General features: G+C 47.6%; 1 protein-coding gene across 1 annotated transcript in view; it reads right to left on the reverse strand.

Annotated features, from left to right (window-relative positions):
• Positions 1–11579, reverse strand: part of LOC138353837 (histone-lysine N-methyltransferase, H3 lysine-79 specific-like) — a 45917-nt gene extending 34338 nt beyond the window's left edge. The window contains exons 1-4 of the mRNA XM_069307256.1: positions 11217–11579; positions 3355–3621; positions 1232–1502; positions 631–813 (exon numbers count right to left, since the gene is read on the reverse strand). Coding sequence (XP_069163357.1) covers positions 631–813; positions 1232–1502; positions 3355–3621; positions 11217–11579 — 1084 coding nt within the window. The remainder of the gene's footprint in view (positions 1–630; positions 814–1231; positions 1503–3354; positions 3622–11216) is intronic.
• Between the last annotated feature and the right edge of the window lie 11881 nt (positions 11580–23460).

Consider the following 23460-nt stretch of genomic DNA (forward strand, 5'->3'; position numbering starts at 1 on the left):
GCACTTTACCTTTGGCATAGGTGGACTTGCCCAAGTTGATGGTAAGGCCAGCTCTCAGGAGCTTGGAGAACAATCGTTGCAGCTGGAGCAGATGTTCGCTCCAGGTGTTAGTTGCCACAACGATGTCATCCAAGTAGGCGTAGGTGTGATCTAGGCCGTAGACGACGCGGTTGACAGCTCGCTGAAAGGTGGCTTGGGCGTTACACAGTCCAAAAGGAAGGCGTTCATATCTGTACAGGCCATGAGGAGTGGTGAAGGCAGATATTTCCTTAGCTCTCTCTGTCAGGGCGATTTGGTAATAGCCCTTTAACAAATCAATTTGGGACAAATAATTTGCATTACCTACTACGGCAAGGATATCATCTATACGAGGTAAAGGGTAAGCATCCTTGACGGTCACAAGGTTCAGTTTTCAATAGTCGGTACATAGGCGTACTTTACCGTGCGGTTTCGGCACCAAGATGCAGGGTGAGGCCCAAGGGGACTCACAAGGGGTGGCCAGCCTATGATCCAGAAGGTACTGTACTTCAGCACGCATAACTTCCTTTTTGTTTGGGCTGATACGGTAGAAGGGTTGACGAATCGACCGGGTATCAGGAAGCAGCTGGATGTCGTGCTGAATGACATTACACTCCTGGGGATCATCGCTGAACAACTTCTGATGTTCTTGAAGAACTTTGATGAAAGGAGCACTATTATTGTCCTGTAAATATTTAGGAACATCAGTAAAGATTTCCGAGTTGGAAGGCACTGACTCAGAGTTAGTGCTTTCAGGAGGAGAAGCAGGGAAGGTCTCACTGTGGAGGTATGGATCTTCAAAAGTGGAGAGAGATATTAGCACAGTGGCGGGAATACCTTTATACTCCTTCAAAAGATTGACGTGGCACAACTGGGTCCTCCGCCGCCTATCTGGAGTCTCAAGAACGTAGTTGTGGTTGTTCCTGCACTCCTTGATGCGGTAAGGTCCTGAAAACTTATTTTGCAATGGAGAACCTGGGATCGGAAAATATGCCAACACGAAGTCTCCTGTTTTAAATTTCCTGATTTTGCTGCGTTTGTCAAAATGAGTCTTCATCCTATCTTGAGATTTCAATAAATAATCATTAGCAAATTTACGTACTCTCTCTAGAATGTGCTTTAAGTTTCGAAGAAACTGGGGCACAAGCTGAAGGTCACTGAAGGTGGCATTTTGTAGAGTCTTTAAAAGCTTTAAGAGGAGTACGGCACTTACGTCTGTAGAGCATCTCATAAGGAGATACTCCTAGAGACTCATTTATGAGACTTCTGAAACTGCACATGATGATGTCAAGTTGTTTATCCCAGTCTTTCATGATTTCATTGCAAAATTTCTTAAGTAGTGATTTTATCGTTTGGTGATTACGTTCAAGAGAACCCTGTGAAGCAGGATGATAGGGGCTGGACAATATCTGAGTGATGCTGAATTCTTCCAGTGTCTTCTTGAAGAGATCACTGGTGAAGTTGGTGCCACAGTCACTTTGAATCTCCCGAGGAAATCCGTATTGGGTAAAGATCTTAAATAGTTGTTTCACCACCGTAGCATCCGTAATGTTCTTTACAGGAACTGCTATGGGGGAATCTGGTGGTTGGACACAGGATGGTTAGTATATAAGCGTTGCCAGAACTGGTCCGGGGTAAAGGACCAACACAGTCTATGATGAGTCTTATGAAAAGGTTCCGAAGGCACCGGGATAGGAATTAAAGGAGCCTTGAGAATCGGGATGTTAGGTTTTCCTGCCATCTGATATGTATGACACTGTTGTACATAACATTTTACATCTTTAACCATACCTGGCCAGTAGTAGTCTTGTCTGATTCCGTGATAGGTTTTATTAAAACCGTAGTGAGAAAGCGCTCCGTGGGCCACGTGTAGAATATTGGGCCGTTGGCTGGTGGGAACTACTAGTTGGTCGACATTAGACCAATCGTCATCCTCCGTTAGTTTTTCTGGGTCTGTACCTGCGGTAGAGCAACTGATTCTCTAGGAAGAACCCAGGAATACTGTCAGATTGAGTCTCGGCCTGGAAGAATAATGGTGGTAATGAAGGATCCTCCCTCTGTAACTTACAGAACTCCAACATAGTATCATTCGGTGGTAGATTCTTATGGTCTTGAGGGACAGCTGTTGCAGTAGAGTCAGCTGGTTGCGGGCGTGCAGCTTGCACACGGGTTGTCACCAAAACCAGAGGGGAGGCTTCATCACTTTCTTGGACCTCTGCTGGAACATACTTCAAGATGGGGTTTTCCACTACAAGTCACATACCTGGGGTTTGTGCATGATGATCAAGTTGGAAGGTTGCTAATCTTCGGCCAAGTCGTTGCCCAGGAGAAGTTGTACCCCCTGAAATGGGAAAAGGCTTTTCCCTGAAGGCGACTTGGACTTCACCGGTCACGAAAGAACAATCCAGGTGGACTCTGGCGAGTGGATACGGAGTGGTAGCAGTGAGGTCAGTGATAAGGACGGTTTCCCCGGTGTAGGTGATACTAGGCACAGCTGATTTCAATATTATTGACTGAAGAGCCGCTGTGTCCCCAAGATCTTCAATTTGAAACGTTCCTCTGAATCTGTACTGTTGGCAGAAACAGTTCCAGGGTACAGGTGTGTGCTGAAGAGATAAAGATCATTAACAGGAACACCAACATTCATTACAGGCTTACCAGACTTAGGAGGAGTCGGTTTGGGTTTAGGAGTTTTACTATAGCCTTTGTATTGGGTTTTTCAACATTTATCTATAATATGTCCATAGAGCTTGCAATACCTACAATACAATTGAGAGCTCGCCTGATCGGTACTCACTTTGTCATAACTAGACCAAGACTTCTTACTGGAAGAGGTGTCAGGTGTTCACCGGTGTATAAGACTGTAGGTGTCAGGCGACTTCGCACATTTGATGAGGTCGGTTTCCTCTTTGTCTGCTAAGTATAGACGGATCGAAGGGGGAGCACGTCTAAAGAATTCCTCAACTAGAATGAGGTTGACGAGTTCTGAAAATGAAGAGACATGGGCTGCTTCCAGCCATTTCATGAAATATCTTTTCTTAGTATTGGCAAATACTAAATAGGTGGTGGTACTTGCCTTCAGATAATCACGGAATTTTCATCTGTAGCTTTCGGTGGAGAGAAGGTAGGCGTCTAAAACTGCTTGCTTTAAAATCTGGTAATCATTCTCAGACGCTAAGGAACTGAGAGTAACCGCAGCTCTACCTGTGAGATGCACTCTGAGAAGTGTAGACCATTGATCTTCAGGCCAGCTAGGTTTTTTTTAGCTAGGGCCTCAAAAGTAGTAAAAAACACATCTATCTCTGTCTCAACGAATGGTGGCATTAACTTACTTGCCTGGGAGACATTGAAGCTTACTGGAAGACTAGCTGTAGCTTGTTGGCGCTGAGTGTGGTGTGCAGTTTCCAAGTTGAGTTCTTGTCCACGATATTCTAGAACACTATCAGCTTGCTTCTTATCGTGCTCACGTTGCATCTCCAGGTGACGTTTTCTGGCTTCAAGCTGTTCCCTCTCACGCTCCTGTTGTAGGGCAGCATCGCGTTCTTTTAGGGCCGCCTCGCGTTCCTGTCCTTCTTTCTTCAGGGCAGCCTCACGTTCCTTTATCTGGAGAGCTTATTTTTGTTGTTCACGCTCTATTTTCACTAGTTCGAGCTTTAACTTCATAACTGCCAGAGCATGCCGATCTGCAATAGAATATATTTCGTGAGAATCAGAGTCTATAATTCCTTCATCTAAGAGGTGGTCCAGGATAATGTTGTGCAAGTCAATTTTGTTGGCTCCATGGGAAAAATCTAGGTGATACTCATGTGCTAGAGTTTGTAATTCTGTCCTGCTGGCACGAATTAAGTTCCCTACTTCACTTGCTGGATCATTACGAAATGCTGGGAGACGAAACATTTTGAGATAGCAAATAAATGTACAGCGAATATACCTGTGATATTATAAGTGTCAGTAACAGGATGACGTGGCAACTTTTTATTTTTTTTATTTTTATTTTTACATGCAAGCATGCGTATAATGTACAAGAAAAACAGAACAAATATAACATAGTACAAAAGTACAAAGCACACATATGTACAAGGACAAAGGAACAAATCAATAGAAGACCAGCCAGAAGGGCTGACCACAAAACAAAAATGCATATACAAACAGCACAAATATAAACACAGTTTAAGACAATCATAAGGGAAAACCCCAGGACAAAATGCACACAAAACAAGCCTGCTAACACCTCAAATACATACAGAGAGGCGAGAAACATACAAGAATAACGACAATAACAATAAAGAAAACAGATCCGCCATAACAAACGGAAGGCAAAACATAACAAAGAGCACACGCCAACAGCCTGAAGGGCACACAATATGACAAACAAGCGCACACGACATCCATAACCGAACACACAAACGCATAGGAACCGCACACCCCCCCACGAGCCATACAAAAAAACCCACAAAACAAACCGGAGCACGCAGGAACCGGGAAACAATACCCACCCCACCCACTCACATACACACCCCACAACCAGGCAACACAAAATACATAGAAATCACTTGCGAGGAACATCGTGAGAAATGTACTTCTCCGGGAACAGCTCACGAGGATATTTCGACTTGTAAGCTTCCCAGACGAGATCTTCAAGGTCGGTAGGGTTTTTGATCCCCCGCGCTTGAGCGGGTATCATAAACTCGGGAACATCTATATCTGGCGGCATCGGCCAATGCCTAAGGTCACTGACGCAAGTCGCATAACGAGGCTGGGGAGCGCCAACCACGCCCTTCAAGGAAGCAGACGACACCGGAGAAGCGGACGAGGGACGCCGAGCCTGCCACGCCTTCGCCATCGGAGCAGGTGTCGGACGCTGAGACGATAGCACTTCCACGGATACCGCAGGAGACACGGAAGGGACTGCAGGAAACGGAAGAGGCGGCAAGACCGCTGCCGAGGAAACGGGTAACGAGGAAGGGGCCACAGAACATCCAGAGCGAGCATCCTTTCTCAACATCACCACCAGGCCACCCCGCTCACTACCAACTACAGCAGGGGGAACCACCACCCACGAAGAACCGGAGCCATCCGACGCAGGCAACGCACCTGAAGCAGGACCCTCGGACACCGGACCAGAAGTGGAGACCGAAACGCCGGCACCGGCATCCTCAGGCAAGTGTACCTCCGCCACCACCGTAGTGTGCACCACATCCGGAGCCACCCCACCGTCAACGGAAGGACGACACTCGTCGAATTCGCCAACTTCAGCCCACACAGAAGAACGCCGGGAACGCTTAGGCTCGGGCCGCACATCATCAGACCCGGAGGCAGACTCAGCGACCCGCGCAGCACCAACCGAGCGAACCGACGCACGCCGCAGCACGGCAGCCTCCTCAACCACACGGGGCACCAGGCCAGGCACCGGAGGGAATTCCGGATCCACCTCAGCTCTCAGCACAGCCGGGACAGACGGCGATGGTGCAGGGACCGGGACAGACACAGCAGAGGAAGAACTGGAAGACGAGGGGTCCGAGCAAACGGCAGGCGGAAGAGGCGCAGGGACATCAGCCGGAGCACTAGGCGAGGACCCAACCTCCAGAAGAGATGCGGCAACAACAGGGGGCGCAACAGGCGGAGCAACAGCTGCTACAGAGGGCACCCCCCTCAGCCGAAGAGACGTCCATACCCACCGAATCATCCCCCACAGGAAGGGGCGGAAAATCCTCCTCACTGAAGAGATTCACTGGTGCAACAGGAGGCGCAGAACAGTCAGCAGCCTGATGGCCCAAAAGACCACAACGATAACACGTCCGCGGCTGACGGGCGTAAAACACCCGAACGTTGTACCCCATAAGGCGCACAGAGGACGGAATATCCGCCCGGAGTCTCATGCCCAGGGTGCGAATGTTAGACCTCACACCCTTAAGAGGACTAGAAGACACCACGTTCACTCTCACACTAACAACTGCGCCAAACCGCCAGAAATACCGCCGTAGCAGAGCCTCTGGAAACTCCAAGGGAGCCCCATGCACACTGATGTAAGTAAGTGCACCACTTCTATCCGAGAGGGTGACAGTGCCCGCACCATTCGGCAGGGGCAGTGTCCGCCCCTCATATCGCCGGAGAAAATCGCGATACGCCGCCTCCTCTGCAAACTTCACAATGGCCCTACGGGCCGTTACCAACTCGACCCCATAAATCGCAAACACAGGGACAGAGAGCAGTTCACAAGCCAGGGCAATCTCCGGGTAACCAGCCCGCACAGAGAACTCTAGTCCCACAGACTGAGCCCGGACGACAGGGGGTAGAGGGACCCCCATCGTAACGCCACGTCAGCACAGGCGAGCAGACACACACCCGCCCCCAACCAGCCGAAACGGGCAAACAACACCAACTGCTGGAGCGCCGATTCAACACGTCTGCCCCGCACCGAAGCTAGGGCCAGACCATATTAAGTTCCCTACTTCACTTGCTGGATCATTACGAAATGCTGGGAGACGAAACATTTTGAGATAGCAAATAAATGTACAGCGAATATACCTGTGATATTATAAGTGTCAGTAACAGGATGACGTGGCAACTGGTAGCTATCCTGTGGAAATTCAATCGTTAATGTAAAAACAATTAACGTTAATATTAGATGTTAAATAATTATTCAATCAAAACCGCAGGAAATCTTGTACCCGGTACTCAATATAAGAGAATAAGGGCAAGAAGAATATCCTACTAAATAAATGAAACTGATAGTTTCAAAAGCAAATGAAACTTTAAATTGTTTCAAAAGTGAAAGGGTAGTCCAAGAATGTAGGGATACCTTGCCGGGTCTCTATAGGACAGAAGCAAGGGGTTTCCTACTTAACTAAATGATACTTACAGAATTAGCGTTCTTTGTGCTCTGAAAAAGAGAGCTAATTCCATACCTGAGTAAATATCATCATCCCTGACCGACGTGTAGGGGTGCGAGTGTCAACTGGTGACGAGAACTGCTGTTGAGGTCCCAACTCAACAGCGTAGTCCGTGCTAGAGGAACTATGGCCCTCTTTATCCTCCTTTGGTCGGATTGCAGAAGATAGGGTACGTGGCCCGAAGACAAACCAAAGTACCAGGGTACCAAAATGATGATCTGTCGTAATTGAGAAATATTCTAGGGACGAAAAAGGTGGAATACACGTGTAATAACACTGAGGGATGAACGACCAATTAAGAGAGTGACGGGGGGTGGGCGTAGCTGTGGGGGATGTTGTCGCAACGGGCCCTGACTATTTACCAGCGGGCGATTGTCGTGTCTTGTAAGGTTTTGTCGCGGGTCTGGTTTGTTGCGCAGTGTTTTCCGCTGGATCGGCGGAAGGCTCGCGCTCTGGAGGGTTTGGTGTATCATTATGTGTGGTGTGGCCGGTATCATCCGGTTCGTCGATCTACGTTATGTCTTAAGGTGTCAGAAGGTGGAATTGGTATTCCTGATGTCTATGTGAAGGCGTTGGCTTTGTTTTGGGGGTCGGTTCGGAGGAGTTTGGTGTTAGGGGGTGGGTTAAACTCCTTGGGGTTGTTTTACTGCTCTATGAGGTTTAGTTTTTTGCTTGATCTGGATCATTGCCAGGAGGTGGCCCTGTATACGCCTCCAGTGTATTCGTGGGCGGTTTTGATCCTTCGGGCGCTTTGTCGATTTCATGGGTTTGTCTCTTTTGGTTGTCGGGAGGTGTATGGGACGCTTGCCTCTCGGGTGCCTCCCAGGGTCGAAAGTTTGTACCCTTGTTTTGACTGGGGGAATGTGTGGGAGGCGTTGAGTGGGCCGTGTATTGCGCCACGGACGCGTGAGTTGGTTTTTCGATATTTGCATGAGTCTTTGGCTACGAATGCGAGGCTCTTTATGTTGGGTTTGGTCGCCTCTGATAGTTGTGTTCATTGTGGGGGACGTGAGACTCGGTTGCACGTCTTTAATTTTTGTGCGCGGGTTCAGGGTTTGGTTGGGTGGTTGCGGGATGTCATTGCAGCCTTTTGTGGTCCAGGGGTGCAGGTCGACCTATTGCGGTTTTTGTTTTTTTCGTTCCCTCGGGGCTCCAGGCGGGTGCGTAACACGCTCGGGGTGTTGTTAGCAGACTATATTTTTTGTTTATGGGTTGGTAGGATGGAGGGGTATGGGGTGGGGAGGATTTTGGGCTTTTTGAAAGGCCGTCTGTCTTATACTAGGTGGTGGTTGCGTCGCTCCTTTCCTAGGGATTTTGATGCTTGGTTCACGGTCGAGTATGTCCGGGGTGCTGCGTTGGTGTAGGTGGTGGGTTCCTGTGGGTGTGGTTGTGTGTGTGTCTGTGCGTGTTCCTTTGGTTCGGTTCCCTCAGGTGGGTGGGGGTTTAGGGGGGTCTGTGTTTGTTTGTCTTTGGGGTTTTGTGTGTGCTGGGGTTTGCTTGGTTATCTTGTGTGGCAGGGTTTTGTTTGTGTGTGGGTGGGTATGGGTGTGTTGTGGTGTTGCGTGGCATGTCTGTCTCTCTCCTGATGTGTCCGGTGCGTGGGTGTTTTTTCTGCTTGGTGGCTGGCCGTCCTCTGTCTGTAGGGGTCGGGTTTGTGTGCTGGGTGGCTGTGTTTGTCTGGTATGTGTTCCATTGTTGTGTGTTTTTTGTATGCTTGTGTTCATTGTCAATTTGTCTTGCTGCCTTGTGTTATGTGCTTTTCATTATGGTTCCTGTTGGCACGCCCCGTATGGGTGGCATGTGTTGTTTGTTTGTGTGTTTATGCTTTTTTACAATTTGTTCTGTTATCTGTGTCATTTTACTGTGTTATATGTTCCATTGTCGGTTTGTACTATACCGATTACTTTATTTTTTACTATGTTATTTTACTATGTAATGCTAATGTGTTCTGTTTCCTTTATTTTATGTACTGTGCTGTGTACTGCTTTGTTGTATTCCATTGTTATTATCCTGCATTTACTTACTATGTTGTATTTACAGTGTTATATTAACATGTTTGTTATTGTGTTCTCGATTCTGTGGTGTGTTGTCTACTGTTGTGTGGTGTGGCGCATGGTGCGTGTGTTGTCTGCTGTTGTGTGGTGTGGCGCATGGTGCGTGTGTTGTCTGCTGTTGTGTGGTGTGGCGCATGGTGCGTGTGTTGTCTGCTGTTGTGTGGTGTGGCGCATGGTGCGTGTGTTGTCTGCTGTTGTGTGGTGTGGCGCATGGTGCGTGTGTTGTCTGCTGTTGTGTGGTGTGGCGCATGGTGCGTGTGTTGTCTGCTGTTGTGTGGTGTGGCGCATGGTGCGTGTGTTGTCTGCTGTTGTGTGGTGTGGCACATGGTGCGTGTGTTGTCTGCTGTTGTGTGGTGTGGCGCATGGTGCGTGTGTAGTCTACTGTTGTGTGGTGTGGCACATGGTGCGTGTGTTGTCTGCTGTTGTGTGGTGTAGCGCATGGTGCGTGTGTTGTCTGCTGTTGTGTGGTGTGGCGCATGGTGCGTGTGTAGTCTACTGTTGTGTGGTGTGGCGCATGGTGCGTGTGTTGTCTGCTGTTGTGTGGTGTGGCGCATGGTGCGTGTGTTGTCTGCTGTTGTGTGGTGTGGCGCATGGTGCGTGTGTAGTCTACTGTTGTGTGGTGTGGCACATGGTGCGTGTGTTGTCTGCTGTTGTGTGGTGTGGCGCATGGTGCGTGTGTTGTCTGCTGTTGTGTGGTGTGGCGCATGGTGCGTGTGTAGTCTACTGTTGTGTGGTGTGGCGCATGGTGCGTGTGTAGTCTACTGTTGTGTGGTGTGGCGCATGGTGCGGGTGTTGTCTGCTGTTGTGTGGTGTGGCGCATGGTGCGGGTGTTGTCTGCTGTTGTGTGGTGTGGCGCATGGTGCGGGTGTTGTCTGCTGTTGTGTGGTGTGGCGCATGGTGCGGGTGTTGTCTGCTGTTGTGTGGTGTGGCGCATGGTGCGGGTGTTGTCTGCTGTTGTGTGGTGTGGCGCATGGTGCGTGTGTTGTTTGCTGTTGTGTGGTGTGGCGCATGGTGCGTGTGTTGTCTGCTGTTGTGTGGTGTGGCGCATGGTGCGGGTGTTGTCAGCTGTTGTGTGGTGTGGCGCATGGTGCGGGTGTTGTCTGCTGTTGTGTGGTGTGGCGCATGGTACGTGTGTTTTGCGTTTGTGTTATTTTTGTATGTGTTTCTTTGTATGTGTATTCCTGTTTATAATTTACCCTTGGTTTATTGTGCTCCTTGTGCGCTTTTGTAATTACTGACGCTTTTGGCGCGCCCCGTCTGGGTAGTGCTGCTTTTGTTTTGTGTGTGTGTGTGTGTGTGTGTGTGTGTGTGTGTGTGTGTGTGTGTGTGTGTGTGTGTGTGTGTGTGTGTGTGTGTGTGTGTGTGTGTGTGTGTGTGTGTGTGTGTGTGTGTGTGTGTGTGTGTGTGTGTGTGTGTGTGTGTGTGTGTGTGTGTGTGTGTATGTGTGTGTGTGTGTGTGTGTGTGTGTGTATGTGTGTGTGTGTGTGTGTGTGTGTGTGTGTGTGTATGTGTGTGTGTGTGTGTGTGTGTGTGTGTGTGTGTGTGTGTGTGTATGTGTGTGTGTGTGTGTGTGTGTGTGTGTGTGTGTGTGTGTGTGTGTGTGTGTGTGTGTGTGTGTGTGTGTATGTGTGTGTGTGTGTGTGTGTGTGTGTGTGTGTGTGTGTGTGTATGTGTGTGTATGTGTGTGTGTGTGTGTGTGTGTGTGTGTGTGTGTGTGTGTGTGTATGTGTGTGTGTGTGTGTGTGTGTGTGTGTGTGTGTGTGTGTGTGTGTGTGTGTGTGTGTATGTGTGTGTGTGTGTGTGTGTGTGTGTGTGTGTATGTGTGTGTGTGTGTGTGTGTGTGTGTGTGTGTGTATGTGTGTGTGTGTGTGTGTGTGTGTGTGTGTGTGTGTGTATGTGTGTGTGTGTGTTCTTATGTGTTTTATGTTATTCTTTGTTTTCACTTTTGTGTTGATCAGTGTTACTTGTTATCTGTGTTGTTGTTATTCTGTGTTCTTTGTTTTTCTGTGCTTTCCTGTTTATATGGTTACTATACGCTGTACTTGCTCTGTTTTAAAAATAAAAAGAAAAACAAAAATTAAGAAAGTGACTGAGACCTCCAGTCACCACGTAATCCACAGTTATCCAACACTCATAATATGTTACCCTCGGAATGCACAAAATACACAGCACCATATAAATATTAAAAGTTATTAGAACGGCAACAGCCTCTACCACAGAACGGAACCGTGCCACACACAGCAGCAGGCACCGCAGCCACCCCAGCACCCTGCACTGTGGGGACTCGAGGTGAGGCTGCATGGCTAGGTCCAGCAGCCGAAGACGAGGAAGCAGACGACGACGGTTCACAGGGAGTACCAGGAAGGTCCACGGAACCGGCAGGGCCAGAGACAGGAAGAGGAGGAACATCCGACGGCACCGCAACATCCGGAGGAGGGTCTGCAACAACCGGGGGAACGTCGGGCGACGCCGGGGGAACCTCAGCAGCTAGCGCGACGTTTACCTCCTCACCCCAGGAGTCCTCCTCCACAGGGAGCGGCGGGAAATCCTCTTCTCGGAACAAGTTGATGGGAGCAACCGGAGCCGCAACGCACCCGGCAGCCTGATGCCCCATCAAGCTACACCGAAAACATGTATGGGGTTGCCGGGCATAGTACACCCGGACGTATTACCCCATAAGCCGGACCGAAGATGGAATATTCGACCGCAGATGCATCCCCAAGGTGCGAATATTCGTCCGCCTACCCGCATACGTGTTCACCCGCACACTGACGACCGCCCCATACCTCTGAAAGTAACGTCGGAGGAGGTCCTCGGGAAACTCCAGGGGCGCTCCATGCACATTGACATAAGTCAGGGCACCACTACGGTCCGAGATGGACACAGAGCCGGCACCACCCGGCAACGGCAACGAACGTCCCTCGTAACGACGGAGGAAGCCACGGTACTCCTCCTCCAGCACAAACTTGATAACAACCCGGTGGGCAGTTACCAGCTCAACACCGTAGATGGCAATCACAGGAACACGGAGCATGGCGCACAAAACCATTTCAATGTCCGCATGTCCAGCACGATCAGTGAACTCCAATCCCACGGAGTTCACCCGTACAATAGGAAGAAGATGGCCTCCCATGGCAAGCTCGCCACGTCAACACGCCATGGTTAACACAGTTGGTACAAATAGTGATGGTACGACTAACTGACAGCACTTCTTTGAAGGAGGAGGGGGTCCCTAGCTTCACTATTCTACACAGTAAATTGTCTATCAACACTAACTCTTTCAATGGTACTGGGGGTTAGTGAATCGGACGAGAATCTAGCTTAGTCAAAAACGTAATGACAGGTGCCCATATTGTCCAATACCCCACCATAGTGCCCATGGTGGGGTATTGTCTTTGTTCTGTCTCAACTTCTGTAGCTTCTAATGCTGGGTAACTTACATGAATTACCGCTATGTGTCAAGAAAAAGCATCAGCTACAACATTTTGTTTTCCTGGGATATAAACAAATGTTGGGTTTAACTCTTGAATTGTGAGCAAATATCTAGCAAACTTTCCCATCTGATTCTTATTCTTGACCAAAGGAATTAATGGTTATGATCTGTAAACATGGACAGGATAATTATAAATTGTATCCCTGAAATGTTTAAGAGCCCACACAATTGCTAAAGCTTCACACTCAGTAAACCTATAATTTTCTCTTCTTTAGATATTGTATCACTAGCATAAGCTATTGCATGATCTCTGTGACCTTTGGTTTGAAGTAATGCTGCACCCAGCCTACGTAACTAACATGAAAGACTTAGAAAACTCTGGGTACCTAAGGACAGGTGCAGTGATCAGTACTGCTTTGATTTTATTGAATGACTGTTATTGAGCTTCTTCCCAAACAAAAAGTTCATCTTTTCTTTGCAACTTGTAAAGTTGGGCTGCTATAACAGAGGGTCATAATAAATGAACGATAAAATCCAACAAGATCTGTGAACGGTCTTATGGCTTTAGCATCACATGGCATTGGAAAATCACGGGCAGCAATAATTTTGTATTCATTCAAGGTATTTCCTGAAGATTACCTGGATGAACTAAAAAGTTATTCTTTTTTAAAAGTTAGCGCTTTGAGTTTATTTTTTTAATTTGCTGATGCTTCTTTTGCAAGTACTTTTTCAGGGTTCTGGAAGTGAATCTGAACATCTTGCAACATTATTATGAGATCATCAAGGTACACTCGAAGAGTACTACCTATCAATCTATGAAACAGGTTTGTCATGCGCCTGGAAAAAGTTATTAGGCTGCTCTGCAAACCAAGTGGCATTCTCTTTAAATGAAAATGACCGTTAGGAATACTAAAGGTTTTCACCTGTTTAAGTTCCTCATTGTTACGAATCCATATATTTGATCCTAACATTCATCATGATAAATATGTATGTCCATCATTTCTTTCCTCAGTTATTTAAATAAAACATTGTATCCAGTTGTGTTCCAGTATATATATGCTTGATTTAAATGTAGCATGCTGTAGTGTGCCTGTATTTAATATTTTGTTAATGCTATTGCATGTTCATTCCTGTGGGGAAGACCGTGGCGTCTCATGGGGGGATGACCATATTTGGGATGTTCCAGTATGCGTGCAGTGTATCAAGCTAGCGTCACTGATTCACCCCTGTAATTATTCCTGTTTATTGATTGTGCTTAATTTTTTATTTACTCCTTAGCAGTGTTATAGGCATATAAGTTAATTATAATTATGTTCTTTAGTATTTCTCTCTTATAGCAGAGTATCTAGAGGTTTCATGTGGGTTTTAGTTGGTACCTTGTAGACGCCATGACATGCATGGTCGAGCAACGCAGTCGGTGGGTGGAGCTGGCTGGCGTGGACATGTTGTGGAGTTAAGTCTGTGGTCCTTGTTTATTGTTTAGTAACATAGCTGATTTACAGGTTAGACTATTATGTGCATACCCATCTATCCATTTAAGTTTTAATATATTGATCAGTGCTTGTATAATGATATTGTGTTGTTGTATTATGATGCATTAATATTTCTGGCTGCCTGTATTTCCATTTATATATTTGTATGTTCTTTGTTACCCTTACTTTAAGTATATTTCTTTGTTAATTAAGCAGTTCAGTTATTTACCCTAGACACTTTAGTAGGTAAGACCGTATTATTATATATTTGTTAACAACTGTAACAGAGGAACCATACCCAGAGGTCAAGGGTCGTAACACTCATCAAATAGGTTTTGCCAGAATCCTTGCAACAAATCTAAAGTTGAGAATACCTTGTTTCGACCTATGTTTTACAACAACTCATTTAGGACGAAGTGGGAAACAGTCAGGTATAGTTACTCTGTTCAGCTTCTAATAGTCGTTTCTGGTCTCTACGTCCCATCTTGTTTTAGAACGATAATCAATGGAGTGTTCCTTGGTGAATTACTTTGCTATATTACATCATCCTGTAGCATTTCCTCTATAAGTCTATCAGTTTCTGCTCTCTGAGAATGTAGTAAACGATAAGCTGGTACGTAAATTGGTCTAGTTCCTGGCACAGGGGGAATTTTATGAGTAATAAGAGATGCAAGATCAAACGTGTCGCCTGGTAAAGTTACTGTTAAAGTAAAGTTACTGTTAAAGTAAAGTTACTGTTAAAGTAAAGTTACTGTTAAAGTAAAGTTACTGTTAAAGTAAAGTTACTGTTAAAGTAAAGTTAAAGGTAAAGTAAAGTTAAAGCTGTGCTATTTTTGTTCAAAATTTCCTAAAAGTTGAACCGTGGAGTCAGGGGAAATCAGTAGGATTGAGGTATTGCACTTGCACCTCTGGCTGACATCCACATTCTCCTTGGGTGAGTGCAGACACAAAATGCTCCACGGAGACATCATCCACCACTCACACCATCAACCAGTAATGGGCAAAATTTACAACGTGTTTGCCAGACTGGAGATGGATGTTGGCACTGCTAGTGTTTGCAACGTACAATGTAACGGTAACATCCTGCACTACACTAGAGGAAGGTTCAACATACGTACACGTTTCACTGTTTACAATGATATCCAATAACTCATGCACTCCCTCAATTTTAACTTTAACTCTTGTGAGCGAGTGAGAGTGCAAAACAGTTTCAGCAGGCGTAGAATCACTGACCTCAGAGATGGAAGCCGCTAGGCGAGCAAGACAATGATAATCCGTTAGGGCATCCCGTCCAGAAAGTCTCCATACTCACTTCCTGAGCAACCACACAACTACGATGCTTCAGTTGAATGCCTGTTTTTTCGGGTATGTTACTGTGACATGGGCCTGATAAACCAACGCTGGCAAGTCGGCTGTCAACAAAATAAACATAATCTTCCTGAGGGTTGAACTCATGATCCTTTCTATACATACTACACAATAGTATTAAAGACAATGTCATTCCAATGTTCCAACGATTGGGAAACAATACAATATTTTCATTAATCATGGTGTACAACCCTAGTAATATGTCACTAGGAAAGTTGATACTGTCCACAACTAGGCATGTTATAGAAAGCATGATGTCCTTTAACTTGAGTGATTGGTTTATTTTCCATTTGATTGTTACTTTATTCCCAGAAACACCACTCAGTAAAGTCATTGGTGTCTCACTCACTGTAACAGAGTGTTTACTTGCAGTATCTCTAAGAGCTGAAGTCTTGACAATATTTATTTTGGCACCTGTATCTACTAAGACCATGGACAAGACCCGATACTTGAAGACCATCACTAAAAACTGTACAATTCCCTGTTTGTAACTTACGTTGCTTAGGATGTCTGCGTCTGGTCTGGGTCAAACTCACTTGGGTTTCGTCAACATCTACAACTGGTCTTTTATCAGTGTCCTCCTCTGTCAAGTGTTCAAATCTGTGTTGGGCACCTACTGAATAAACAGGGAGGGGCACAAGTACTGGCTAACTTGATTGGGTTAGAAGGTTGCTTTGAGATTCCCCAGTCGATGTGGTGTGAACAGTCTGAGCTCTTGGGTTCTGTGACTTGGTATTGTAGTTGGAGTGATTATTGTGGAGTGGCGGATTGACTTGGCAAGTTCTTTGAATCCTTCTTTAACCCCCTTTCCCCTTCCCCCCCCAACCCCCTCTCCCAATGCTTACCAGTCAATAGTACCAAGTCCTGAAGATAGAAATTCTCTCTGTATATTTTGGCATATGATTGTGTTCTCTTGTGTGTTTATATACTGCTCTTATGTTATACCAGCAGTTGTATTTCGTGATACTTAATTAGTTCGGTGTATGCTCAAGGATTTATTTACTTGAAAATGTTTTGTTCCGTGGTTGTAATATTTGAAAGAGTACTGATGGTTTACTTGCAATGTAATACAGTGCCTATCGCGGCTCGGCGCCCGTCGCCAGCTTACTGTTCTCTGGCTTGTCAGCCGGGGCAGGTGCACTTGATCTTGCTCCTGTTTGTGGCACATATTTTCGGTCTAAGGACCTTGTAAGCTTCTGGGGTGTAATGTAACCATGTTCATGTGGGATGGATCGTAACTACCGGTGTACACCATTTTTGTGGAACAGGTGGTAGGTGATATTTTTTAATGGCATATATGTGGTGGGAAACTGAGGACCTTGATTGATTATTATGTATCCTGATTGATACTGATTCCTCACCCACTAATTGATTATTGTGGCACTGCCATCCTGTATCCTTGATATTGTAGCATGCTAGAATTAGTGTACCATTGCACTAGGATTGGAGCCTAGTGACAGCTAGTTCATAGGGTGTACAATTGATGTGTGCATGATAATGATTCCGAAGAGCTTTGATTGAAGCTATATTATATACTTTGGGAGTAACAGTTGTATAGAGCTGTTTACTTATATTACAGTGTCTTGCCTAGATATGCCCCAGTAAACCGGTAAATTTTGGTTACTTTTACTTAACCCTAGACAATAGTACTGAAGACCAGGTGGCATTATTGAGATTTTGACCAGGTCAGTGTTTCCAGTGATGTTGTGAAGCATGAAGACACTACCGGAGTTTACCTCGTAGTTGGTAAAGGAGGCACAGGGACTACAAACCCGGACACCGCGGGGGTCGAGGCCGAAGAAGACTCACCCCAGCAAGGCCAAGAACGATCCCAGCCACTTGAAGAGCTTGGGCCAAACGAGCCCCAGGAGGTGGAGGTTCGAACCCCGCACCCATGGGTTCCAGACATAGATCGTCACAGCCACCTTTAACCCGAGGCCCGCTTCCTTCATGACCCAGCACAAGGAAGAATAATATTTATTAATTAAAACAATTATTATTATAATAATTATTATAATAATATAAATATATAATAATTATTACTATTCCTTCATTACAATAACCACATACACTACACACTACCTTCATCACAATAACCACATACACTACACACTACCTTCATTACAATAACCACATACACTACACACTACCATCATTACAATAACCACATACACTACACACTACCTTCATCACAATAACCACATACACTACACACTACCTTCATTACAATAACCACATACACTACACACTACCATCATTACAATAACCACATACACTACACACTACCTTCATTACAATAACCACATACACTACACACTACCTTCATTACAATAACCACATACACTACACACTACCTTCATTACAATAACCACATACACTACACACTACCTTCATTACAATAACCACATACACTACACACTACCTTCATTACTGTAACTACACAGTACCATCATCACTGTAACTACACAATACCATCATTACTGTAACTACACAATACCATCATTACTGTAACTACACAATACCATCATCACTGTAACTACACAGTACCCTCATTACTGTAACTACACAATACCATCATTACTGTAACTACACAATACCATCATTACTGTAACTACACAATACCATCATCACTGTAACTACACAATACCATCATTACTGTAACTACACAATACCATCATTACTGTAACTACACAATACCATCATTACTGTAACTACACAATACCATCATTACTGTAACTACACAATACCATCATTACTGTAACTACACAATACCATCATCACTGTAACTACACAATCTTGAGGTTATCTTGAGATGATTTCGGGGCTTTAGTGTCCCCGCGGCCCGGTCCTCGACCATGCTTCCACCCCCAGGAAGCAGCCCGTGACAGCTGACTAACTCCCAGGTACCTATTTACTGCTAGGTAACAGGGGCATTCAGGGTGAAAGAAACTTTGCCCATTTGTTTCTGCCTCGTGCGGGAATCGAACCCGCTCCACAGAATTACGAGTCCTGCGCGCTATCCACCAGGCTACGAGGCCCCTCCACCAGGCTACGAGGCCCCTCAATACCATCATTGCATGATACCATCATACCACAATACCATCATTGCTGTACCTAAATACATTGCACTCAACCGTCACTGCTCTTCCCACATACACTACACACTTTCGTCATTAATGTAATTTGAGGTGTTTTCGGAGCTTAGCTTCCTCGCGGCCCGGTCGTCGACCAGGCCTCCTGTACCCACATACACTACACACTACCTTCATCACAATAACCACATACACTACACACTACCTTCATTACAATAACCACATACACTACACACTACCTTCATTACAATAACCACATACACTACACACTACCTTCATTACAATAACCACATACACTACACACTACCTTCATCACAATAACCACATACACAACACACTACCTTCATCACTAACCACATACACTACCTTCATCACAATAACCACATACACTACCTTCATCACAATAACCACATACACTACCTTCATCACAATAACCACATACACTACCTTCATCACAATAACCACATACACTACCTTCATCACAATAACCACATACACTACCTTCATCACAATAACCACATACACTACACACTACACACTACCTTCATCACAATAACCACATACACTACACACTACCTTCATCACAATAACCACATACACTACACACTACCTTCCCCCTCCCCGCTCAGCTCGTTGTCGCCGTGTGGGGGCTTAGTGAGCGGCTGCCGGAGTGTGATGCTCCTTGGGACAGTCCTCTGTCCTTTTCTAGCCTTGTGCTCCTGCTGCCGTCCTCTCCAATTCTGCTGGGCATCTTTTCCTTTTCCTTCTGTTTCGTTTTTCTCCCCCCTCTTCTCCTATCTGCTTGCCGTTTCCTGCCGACCTTTTGCTCGTTCTGGTTCTTCCCTTGGAGTTCTTCTATTTTGACGCCCGGGTGCTTGAGGAGACACACTCCCACACCCGTAGAACTGTAGTACCCGACGTCGAGAGCGAGGGGAACCTTTTATTGTCAATCCCCCTTTCGTCACTGAACCCGATCTCGACGGACTGTCGGTTTCTTAAGGTGGCGTTTGTGGGGCGTATACTCACGACGCACCCCTAGGAGGCCCCGGCAAGATCGGCGATAGCTTCTTGTTGGGTGTCCTGCCTCTAATTGTGGCTCCATGGTGGGTGTGGGGGCACATTCGTGAATGAATTCTTCTTTTCGTAATGATGATAACCCCTGTTTCGGCTGCTTCTGGTGTACCTTCTCAGGCTCGTGGGGTGGGCGACCAAGCCCCCGAGTCGGTCCGTATTGGAAGACCGGGCTCTGTAGCCTCCGCTGCATTGGGCCCGACCTTGCTCCTCCTTTGGCCTCTCTGACTCCTTCCCCTGGCTCCCCTCCCTCCTCTGTGGTTGGGTCGATCCCCAAGCCCCCAGTGGTGACTACCTCGTCCCCTGGCGCGGCTCCTTCTCTAGTTGTAACTACTGCGCCTTTTAACCCCTCTCTCTCTGGGGGTTCTCACCGCCGTCCTCGTCACGGCCGCCCTCGCTCGATTCCTTCCAGTTCTGCTACCTTTCAAGCCTTGTTTGGTCCCGCTTCGTGGGCCAAATATTTTGATCTCCTCCCTCTCGATTCTGCGCCTCTTGACGATTTCTCCCTCCAACGACATCTCGTTGATTCCGTGGATGCCTCCATTACTGTCAACCCCACTCGTCTCGGTACACGTGTCGTTGCTGCTCCTTCTCAGGATGCTGCTTCCCGCTTGGCTGCCTTATCCTGCCTTGGCGAGAGCCCTGTTCGGGTCTCGAAGAACGCTCAGTTGAATGCCAGTGTTGGCACTATTTTGCTCCCGCCCCATGTTGCGACCAGGGACCTTTGCGACTGCCACGACGATATTCGACATATCCTTGCTGCCCAGGGCCATTCTATTCTCCAGGTGGACACGTTTACTCGTCCCCCTCGTGGTAGTCGCCGTCAACCCCTCCGGGTTGTGAAGATTACCTTTGATGGTAGGACCCTTCCACCCTCTGTCATTCTTGCTGGTGCCAGGTGCTCTGTCCAGGAGTACATTCCTTCTCCTTGGCTCTGCAACAAGTGCTGCAGGTTTGGGCATGGTGCCCTCAGCTGCTCCGGGACTGTCTCTCTCTGTCCTTTGTGTGGTGGCGAAGGTCACTCTAAGTCGGAGTGCACTTCTTCCCAGGCTCGTTGCCTCAACTGCGGTGAGGCCCATCCTACCTTCTCCCGTGCGTGTGTCCATTACAAGCTTGAGGCAGCCGTCCTCGACTTGAAGCACCGGGAGCGTTTATCTTTTCCTGAGGCGAGACGCCAGGTTCGCCGGCTCTCGCCTTATGCTAATATCTCTTATGCTCGCGTGTTGCGCTCTTCCTCTCCTCGTCCTTCCCGCCTTCCTCAGACTCACAACCGTTTCCGGGCCTTGGACCCTGATGCGCCCACTGCCCCCTCCTCTGTTCCTTTGGGTTCTCTCCCGAAGGATCCTCCTCCTGGTCCTCTGTCTGGGGTTCCCCTTCCTTCTACCCGGTCTGTCGTGTCTCCTGTGTCTTCTTCCTCGTCCCCCTCCGATACTCCTTCCCATCCTCTTCCTCCATCTATCGGCTCTCCCCACCGCCTGTCGGTGCGGGTGGATGTCCATCGCTCTCCTAGCGGCCGTCATGTGTGCTCTCGTTCGGCTTCTCCTGTTGAGACACTGGAATCCGTTGCCCGGTACGTAGTTGCTGGGACACCGGTCTCTTTAAGTCAGAAGCGTAAGCCTGGCTCCTCTCCTTCCTCTTCCCCGGCGGGTAAGAAGGCTTCGCTTTCTTCCTCAGCTCCTACTTCTGGTTCTGTTGCTCCTTCCCCTCCCGTTTCAGTGATTGCGCCCCCTGTTCCTGCTATGGAGGTTTCTTTGGCCCCTGCTTCCCTTTCGGTTGCTGCTCTTGCTGGGGTGCGCTCCCCTCTTTCTACTCCCCCTCTTCCTGCTGCAGTCCTTGACTGCTCCTCTCCGTTGTCCCCTCCTCTTCCTCCTCCTCCTCCGGACCCCGCCCGCCCACCTCTGATCTGTTCTCCCGTTTCCTTCCCTCCGTCTTTGCTCAGTTTGCCCATGCCCCCTAACCCTGACTTTGCTGACCCTGATCCCGACCCTGATATTCTTTAACGTGCTCTGTTACTCTTTCGCCTTGGTTTCTTCCTTGTTCTCTGTTTTTGTCCTTTCTCTTCTCGTCGTTGTCCATTCTTCAATGGAACGTTCGAGGTTATTACGCCAATTTCCTCGAACTCCAACTTCTGATTTCGCGGTTTTCGCCCCTTTGTGTCTGTCTCCAGGAGCCAATGCTTGGTGCTCATCCTGGTCGTTTTCGTGGCTATTCCTTTCTTCCCCCCCCCCCCAGCCATTGCTGGGGCTTCTAATTCTTCTGCTCTCTTGATTCGTGCTGATGTTCCCTTTGTTCCTTTACTTTTTCCTTCGCCTCTCCATTGTTCTGCTGCTCGTATCTTTGTGGGGAAATGGTACACAGTTTGTTCCATTTATCTCCCCCCGAGTGTCCCGCTCTCTCTTCCTGATTTGAAACACCTCCTAGACTCCTTGCCGGAGCCTGTGCTCCTGCTGGGTGACTTCAATTGTCGTCATTCTCTTTGGGGTGACGTTCTGACGAATACCCGGGGTCGCCTCCTTGAGCCGTTTCTCCTCTCTTCTTCCCTGTCTCTTCTGAATTCTGGTGAGCCCACTCATTTGGACTCTCGGACTCGCACCCTTTCTTGTCTTGATCTTTCTCTCTGCTCTTCTTCTCTTTACTTAGATTTCACGTGGCAGGCTCTTGATGACCTCCATGGAAGTGATCATTTCCCCATCCTTGTTTCCTTTTTCTCTTTTCGCCCATACCTCTCTTTCCCTAGGTGGCAGTTTGCTAAGGCAGACTGGACCCTATTTACCCTCAGTGCTGCTCTCTCTGACCTCTCCCTTCTGCCTCTCTCTCGCGCTCTCCTCCTTTTTCATGACACTGTCTTCGACGCTGCCCTCCGCTCTATTCCTCGCTTTTCCTCTCGGGGTCCGCGGAAGTGCGTTCCCTGGTGGAATGCGGACAGTGCTCGGGCTGTCCGCTGTAAGCGTGCAGCCTGGAAGAGGCACTGCCGTAGGCAGACGACCGATTCTTTTCTTTTCTTTCGGAAAGCGAGTCCGGTGGCCCGTAGGGCCATCCGTACGGCTAAACGTGAATGTTGGGCATCTTATGTCTCAACAATTACGTCCGAAACCCCTCTGGCCCAGATCTGGAAGCGTATCCGCAAAATAGCGGGTAAGTTCGTTCCCGATGTTTCACCGTTCCTTCGCCTCCATGATACTCTTGTGGCGGACCTGTTGCAGGTCGCTTCCGAACTGGGTTCCCACTTTTCTTCTGTTAGCTCTGGTCTTCATCTTCCTCAATCTTTCCTTCTTCGTAAACCTGTCCTTGAGTCTCGTCCTTTAGATTTCTGCACTCATCTTCAGCTTCCCTATAATGATCCCTTCTCTCTCTCTGAACTTCGTTCTGCCCTGGCCCTCTGCGGTTCAACGGCGGCGGGCTCCGATGGTATTCATTATGAGATGCTTCGCCATCTCCCTCCGAGCACGTCTCTGTATTTACTGGGTCTGTATATAATCGGATCTGGGAGTCGTCGTCAGTCCCTGAGGACTGGCTCGATGCCGTTGTCCTCCCTGTTCGCAAACCGGGGTCTCTGGGTACTTCCCCTAAGGACTTTCGCCCTATTGCTCTCACAAGTTGTGTCTGCAAACTCTTTGAACGTATGGTTAACGTTCGTCTGATGTGGTTCCTGGAACACCATCACTTCCTCTCCCCTTCTCAATTTGGTTTCCGCAAGTGCCGCAGCACGACAGATGTCCTGGTGAACTTGGAGGTCTATATTCGTACTGCTTTTGCTGCGAAGACCTCCGTTGTTGCCGTCCTTTTTGACCTGGAAAAGGCTTACGACACCACTTGGCGTTATCATATCCTATCTCAACTTCATTCTTTTGGCCTTCGTGGTCATCTCCCTCTCTTTCTCCGCAGCTTCCTCTCTCGTCGTTCCTTTCGGGTGCGCCTTGGTACTGCTCTCTCTCCCTCTTTTCAGCAATACGAAGGTGTGCCCCAGGGTAGTGTTCTGAGCACTACTCTTTTTCTGGTTGCCCTCAATGGTCTTCTTTCCTCTCTTCCTTCTGGTGTCTTCTCCGCTCTCTATGTCGA

Source organism: Procambarus clarkii, chromosome 60 (assembly GCF_040958095.1).
Source record: "Procambarus clarkii isolate CNS0578487 chromosome 60, FALCON_Pclarkii_2.0, whole genome shotgun sequence".
NCBI classification, from domain to species: Eukaryota; Metazoa; Arthropoda; class Malacostraca; order Decapoda; family Cambaridae; genus Procambarus; species Procambarus clarkii.